General features: G+C 35.2%; 1 protein-coding gene across 1 annotated transcript; it reads left to right on the forward strand.

Moving 5' to 3' along the window:
* LOC114386212 lies at positions 1-642 on the forward strand. Its single transcript, XM_028346188.1, has one exon. It carries the CDS (start codon positions 1-3, stop codon positions 640-642), a length of 642 nt encoding a protein of 213 aa, XP_028201989.1.
* The last annotated feature ends 7,224 nt before the right edge of the window (positions 643-7,866 follow it).

Raw genomic sequence — 7,866 nt, forward strand, 5'->3', positions numbered from 1 at the left:
ATGAGGTCAGCTGTGTCCAAGAACCTGTTCAAAAGCTACTTAGTGGGATCTTTAAAAGAAGAGGTGAACATCCTCCAATATGCTGATGATACTTTGTTTTTTGGAGATGCTACTAAGCAAAATGTGAGAACCTTAAAATGTGTTCTGAGGTGCTTTGAGGAAGCATCTGGTCTCAAGATAAATTACTCTAAAAGCCACTTTGGTTGTTTGGGTAAATCAGCAAGTTGGTGCAGGGAAGCTGCCCAATTCCTTAATTGCAGTACTTTGGAATTTCCTTTTACTTATCTTGGAATTCCAGTTGGGGTGTCCTCTAAGAGCTGGATCGTGTGGCAGCCTATTGTAAGGAAGTTTGAAGTCAAACTTGCAAAATGGAAGCAAAGAACTCTATCAATGGGGGGCAGAATCACTCTTATTAATTCTGTCCTCTCAGCCTTACCTATCTACCTTCTATCCTTCTTTAGGATTCCCAAAAAAGTGGTGCAAAAAATTGTCTCCTTCCAGAGAAATTTTCTGTGGGGAAGTCACCAAGAGGCCAGCAAGATTCCTTGGGTGAAGTGGGACAAAGTTTGTCTTCCTAAGAACAAAGGGGGTCTAGGGATTAAAGACTTATCTTTATTTAATGCGGCTTTACTTGGCAAATGAGGGTGGCAGCTGGCTAACAATCAAGACCAGCCTTGGTCTAGAATTTTAATCTCTAAGTATGGTGGGTGGAAGGAGTTGATTTGTGGTGGAAGGAGGAATTTCACTTCCTAATGGTGGCAGGATTTGAAGAGTATCTTCCAGCAGCATCACAATGAATGCTTAACTGATAATTTAAAATGGAGAGTGGGAAGGGGGTCCAGCATCAATTTCTGGAAGCATAAATGGATGGAGGACAACTGTACTCTCCAAGGAAAATATCCCCAGTTATATTTAATAAGTAAACAGCAGAATTCATCAATCAATTCTATGGGAGATTTTGTGGAGGGTAGGTGGGAATGGAAGTTATCATGGAGAAGGAATTTTTTTGATCATGAAATTCAATTGGCAGCTGATTTCCTTGTTGAGATCGATTATGTTCACATTCACCAATCCAGCATAGATTTCCTTTGGTGGAAGCCAGACACTAATGGAGTTTTTTCAACAAATTTTGCCTACAAAGTGCTGCAGGAGGCTCACCATAGTGATAGTGAAGACAATGTTCTTAACATTATGTGGAAATTGAAAATTCCCCCAAAAGTGAGTGCTTTTTCTTGGAGACTTTTCAAGAATAGACTTCCTACTAGGGATAATCTTAGAAAGACACAGGTCACACTGCCTTCTTATAGCTGTCCTTTATGTGACCATGAAGAAGAATCGATTTATCATCTTATGTTCAACTGTGAAAAGACTAGGAGTCTTTGGTGGGAGACAATGAGATGGGTTAATAGAGTGGGTTCCTATTCCATAGATCCAAAGAATCATTTTTTACAATTCACCCAGTGGAATAGCAAAGATAGTACCAACAAAAGATGGGAATTTCTGTGGCTAGCCCTGTCCTTCTCCATTTAGTACCATAGAAATGCCAAGATATTCAAGAACCAGCCATTCACTCCTGAAAAGGTCATGGATGATGCCTTGTTCCACACCTAGTCCTGGATAAAATGTGTGGAGAAGGACTTCCAAATGCACTTTAATTTCTGGTCAACCAATCTAAAGGATGTTCTTTCTTAGAGGGGATGGGTTTGTATTTTTGTGGGCTATATTCGGTCTTTCCTAATGGGATGCAGACTGTAATTGTCTTGCTTTTTAACTTTGTATCTTCAGTACACCTAGTACTGAATTTCATATATAATATATTGATTTTTGCTGTGCAAAAAAAAATGTCTCTTTGTAATCTGTAGTACCACTGGTACTTCTAATTATCAATATAAATTATCTTTGCAGTTCAAAAAAAAAAATTAAACAGAACAGTACCACAGGTACTGAAAATAAAAGATACAAGACACAAAAGTGCCACCTTCCAAAAAGCAAAACAAACCCAACAATAACTCAGCACAAGGACCCCAATACATATAATCAGAAATTTAACCAAAGGCCATCATAAGCACCTTTTGAGGTTCAAAAGGAATGCAATGAAACATCAAGGAATTCCTAAGCAATCAGCAGACCTTTCTATTTCTATTTTTTTTTCACATTTAAAACTCAAACATATAAAATAAAAACTATATAACAAACTAACAAAGATAAAGACAAAAAAAGGAAATATAAACTCACCTTAGTTGCTGCTGCTGCCCATCATTTCACTCTCACAACAAATAGGAATCATGTACCTGCATGGAAGAAATAATCACACAACACACAATGATCAGAATAAGCAAATGCATATAATTAAGCATGATACAATATCAATATTCATGGAAGTAACAATGACTTGTCAAAAATTTGGATGAAATTCAATATGTAAATCAAAGCTTTGTCCTTGAAACCCTCTGTGTAAATCAAAGCTTTGTCCCTGAAACCCTCTATGTAAATTTGACAGCCTCATGTCTCCCTTCCTGAAAACCCACTAAAAACTGCCTAACCCCTTGCTGTTACTCCATAATTTATTCTACAATAACTGCTTAAGGCAGTTACATATGGTCCTAAATCACTACACATTCAGTTACGATTAACCCTTTGTGCCTAACTAGGGTTTCGAAACATCACAACAGAGACAAACCATTGAACAATGGATTTTCATCATTAACATACAACAGAGACATACCTTCGATGGAAGCGCAGACACGAACTCCACAAACGCGAACTCGACAATGTGGTTGCAGTCACGGAAGCGCAGCCCAGTTTGCGACAAACACGAACTCAGGCAGAAGGAGAAACAACAATAAAGCCCTGGGTTAAAACGACGAACGCCTAATGTTAAAACGAAAGGACGTACCTCAATGGATAAGTGCCAAAGACGATCTCCACAAGCACGATCTCCACAATATGGTTGCAGTCACGGAAGCACAGGCGACTTTGACACAAGGAGAAAGAAGAAGAACGATAGGGTTCAAGCGCAAGGAGAAAGAAGAAGAACGATAGGGTTCAAGCGTGGGTTGTGCAATTTCAGAAGTTTAATTTATAATGATAACAACATTGGTTTTTTAAAAATAACCGATGTTAACATCAACTACGTAACATCGGTTATAATAAAACCGATGTTAACATCGACTCGATAACATCAGTTTTTACAAAACCGATGTTAACAATGGCATACTAACATCTGTTTTGGAAAAACCGATGTTAACTAAGTCTACTTATTTACAAAAATGCCATCGCGCTTTTGTTAACATCGGTTTTAGCTATAACCGATGTTAATTGGGCGATGTAGAAAGCTGTTTTTTTAGTAGTGGCAGCCTCATTCTCCAAATCATCTAATTGTCGAGGGTCAATGACCTTGCTACAGATAGCATTAAAAAGAAAGCACAAATGAGTTATGGCAAGCCTAACTTTGTCAAGTAGGATACCCTGAATCGCTACAGCTAGTACATGACAATCATGAGACTTCAAGCCAACCAACTTCAGATCATTGAGAGCTACAAGGCTCTTGATATTTGAAGAGTATCCTTGTGGGACTTTTACACTCCGTGGGCATTGACAAAAACTTCGCTTCTCTATTGTTGACATTCTGTTGCATGCTGGGGGCAAATACATTTGCCAACCTTGTGATATCGGATGCAATTGCTCTTGTATTCCCATGTTAAGTAGGTCTTGACGACATTTCAAACCATCCTTTGTCTTCCCTTTAATGTTAAGAAGGGTGCCAATTAAACTATCACAAACATTTTTCTCTACATGCATTACGTCTAGGCAGTGATGCACATGTAGATCAGACCAGTATGAAAGACCAAAGAATATTGACCTTTTCTTCCATATGTTTGTCTCAGATGATGTCTTCTTTTGGGTTTTCCTAAAGATAGTAATGATGTCTTTCACCCGATCATAAACTTCACTTCCAGTTAATGGTTGTGGGGCACTTTCATTCTCCTAACTTCCATTAAAAGCTTTCTTCAATCGCCGATACAAGTGATAAGGTTTTAGAAATCTTCGGTGTCTGCTATATACTATTTTCTTGTCATGTTTCAGTTGGATGAAGCTGGTGTCTGTCTCACATACAAGACATGCATAATGTCCTTTCACACTATATCCACTTAAATTTCCATAAGCGGAAAAGTCATTAATAGTACAAAACACCATTGAACGTAACCTGAAGGTTTGTTGCAGATTGGCATCCCACACATCAACCCCGTCTTCCCACAATGTTGTCAAGTCTTCAATCAATGGGCTAAGATACACATCAATATCATTGCCAGGCTGCTTTGGACCCGATATCATTAGACAAAGCATAATGTATTTTCGCTTGATGCATAACCAAGGAGGGAGATTGTAAATCATCAACAAAATAGGCCATGAATTGTGGTTTGTGCTTAAGTTACCAAAAGGATTCATTCCATCTGAAGCAAGACCAAGCCTTAGGTTTCTTGGTTCCTCCCCAAAATATGGATACAAACGATCAATTGTCTTACATTGCGGAGAATCGGCTAGATGCCGGAGCAAACCATCACTTTTTTTGCCATCTGCATGCCATGTAAGGTTTCTTGCATCATTTTCATTGGCAAACATCGCTTAAACCTTGGTATTATTGGAAGATACCCGCACACCTTAGCTGGATGACTATTAGTGATCGCATCATCAATGCAGTTGTCATCCTTTAATTTGTACAGTGATACCCCAAATGTGGGGCACTTATGCAGTTCTACAAACTGATTTCTATACAATATGCAATCATTAGGGCAAGCATGGATTTTTTGGTTCTCCATTCCCACAGGACATAATATCTTCTTCGCCTCGTATTGATTCTTCGGCAATGTGTTGTTTTAGGAAGCATCTTCTTCAATAGCACAAGCAATTGAGTTAAACTTTTGTCACTCCACCAAAATCTTGCCTTCAAGTTCACCAAAGCTAACACCGCTGACAACCTTGTAAAACTTGTGCATCCCTCATACAATGGATTTCTCGAATCACTTTCTAATTTGTCATACAAAGGTGCATGTGCTTGCTGAAAGCAATCTTGTCCAAGGTCACGAATCATGTCTTCTATATGATCTCCGATGTCTTCACGAACAGGCTCGATGGGACAAACTATTGGCATGTCTGTCAATTTCCCATGCCATATCCATTTTGTGTAGTTAGGAATGATCCCATGACATATAAGATGCAATCTTATCTCATTTACTGAGTGGCATCTCCCATTTACACATTTAACACATGGACAGAAAAAATTTTCCCCAAACTTTGTGCATTTTGTTCAGTAAATTGTAAGAATTGTTCCACCCCATGTTGATATTCATCACTGATGCATGATGCTTTCATCCAACTTTGATCCATGTTTCCCTTTGTTGTTACACTTCATTAAGTTATCTATCATGCATGAGAACCTCACTTTTATTTTCTTTAAAGGTGTGACCCTATCCCATTCAAGAAGACATTTTTATAGTTGATTCAAACGTATAGGTAAAATCTCTTTTATTAGATTTGACGAAATTTCGGCAGTATTTCACATTGGTCTTCAGATACACAAGATGAAAGCGGTGACATGGTGCACAATCACTGCAGTCAAGTATGCACCCGAAGAACAATGTCAAATGTAGTATACCGAAATTTCTTCAAATCATGCAAAATAGAATTTACCTCTATGTATGAATCAAGTATAAAAAAATGTCCTCCCAAACTGTCCAAACGGACGATTCAAGACTCAATACATCGATTAATCCAAACTATCTGTATTAATCAATGTATTGAATCTCGAACGGGAAACTAAGATTCACTCATAATGCACATAACTAGTAATATCAAACAATATTGATATATCAACACGCATGTAATAAGCACAACTGTTTCAGAAATAGATAGATACATACCTCGAAAGACGATGACTAACAACCACAATGAGTGCGGGGATGCAGTAAAATGGTAGAATAAAATATATTGTTCTAAACAGGAGGTATAATCTGTAGCATGAATAGGGAAATCAAAACAAGAAGTAAAACAATACAAAAGCAGTCACAATTTAAGCTGTTACAGCATATTCAAATCATTGAAAACCATGAGTTTCTTTTCTTTTTCAATGTTTTTTTCTTCTTGCCTAAATCTTTGTCTAGTAACTAGGTTTTTTGAATTTATTTGTTGAAATAAATATTTATTATAATAAAATAAGTAATTTTTTTTATCTTTTTAGTATGTTTCTTTAAATTATTTTTGTTTTAAAAATTAATTTTTTGTTTATTTTAAGAAAGAAATTTTATTTATTTCTTAAAAAAATTTACATAAAAATATTTATTTTAAAGTTATTTTTTTAAAATTTAAATAAATTTACTGAATATCATTAACTATTTATTTATTTCTTTATGCTTTACGGACTATGTCTTTGCTTATTTGGGCATTACTGGTTTTGAGCCTCATATTTAGTAGAATAAAGCTTAATATGATACTAGAATTATGGAGTTGATGAACTTTAAGCTCTTTCACCTAATTAATTAATTTTTTGGGTTGGACTTCCTTCACCTGCTTGAATTGAGTAACAAATATGGTGCTTTCGTTAAGTCTTTGGTTACATAAAAGACTATCTATAGACTAGATTAAGGTATAATTAATGTACTAAATACTAATAAATGAGTCAAGTCGTCAATATAAGAAAAAATGGCTACCGTTGAGATAGTTTTAATTATGTAAAGATTTTTGGATGTCTGCCCTCAAAAGAGAAGATAGTGTTAAAATCTCATATATAATACTTAAACCACAAGGTTTTCTCACCCAATATATTAGTTTTTTGAGTTAGAATATCCTCTTTTACTTATATTATAAACAGTGCTTATTGTGCCTAAGCTTTCCTTTTTATTTAAAACAATGTGTTTTGCTAACATATTTGTACGCTTTATGGGTATCATGCTATGAAATGAATGTTATGCCACATATATATGAAAGGTTTTGTGTATGTAAATGATACAATTGAATATATACACTGAAGATTCCAAAATATCTTTTATCTGATATTATCTCAAATTAAGATCGATTATTTCTCATTAAATATGACGTTCTCAGACTTTAACCTTAAGCTTAAGATTTCAGGGGAAAGGTTCTAGAAAGTATCCAATCTTACTATGAAGTTTGACTGTACCTTACAAGTACCTAGCTAGGAGACAGATACTTTTGTATTAAATCTTTTTGAAGACGTATTAGACCTTGATGTAGCTAGATGCATGCACTTGAGAGCATGGTGATGGGAATATTGCATGTGGTTAAACGTGTTCATGATCACGTCAAAATTCAACTGAATATATTTTTTGTACGCATAAAAAAATTCAGTAGAGAAGTAGAGCTAGTTATATCTACCAAAAAAAAAAAGTTGAGCTAGCAAATTAAAAACATTTAATAGGTAAACGGTTAGATTTTAGAAAGAAAGATGTTGTTTATTTTTAGAAAAAAATATATTGAAATGTACACCCATTTTTGAGTAAAATAATAAAAAGAGTTCTTATTTGTATTCCTTTTTTTGCCTTAAAATTTTACACATTTTTTTTTATTTTGATGAATTAACAAGAGAAACACTGACACATTTACTAATTTCTAATATCTATTTTCCTTTCTCTTCAAAATAAAGTCTAAAGCTTTTAGATCAAGAATGAGAAATATTGTATTATTAAATGACAATTTTAGGTTTAAGTAATTGTTTTGAGTTGAAACCTTCGTGCATTCTGTATTTAAAAAAATTAAAATGAATACTAATAATTTCGACACTGAAATATACACTCTAAATTTTCAACTTCAATTATTGTATGCTTTAGTTTTTCATCCTTCCAAAGTATG

Source organism: Glycine soja, chromosome 15, assembly GCF_004193775.1.
Source record: "Glycine soja cultivar W05 chromosome 15, ASM419377v2, whole genome shotgun sequence".
Classification (NCBI taxonomy): domain Eukaryota; kingdom Viridiplantae; phylum Streptophyta; class Magnoliopsida; order Fabales; family Fabaceae; genus Glycine; species Glycine soja.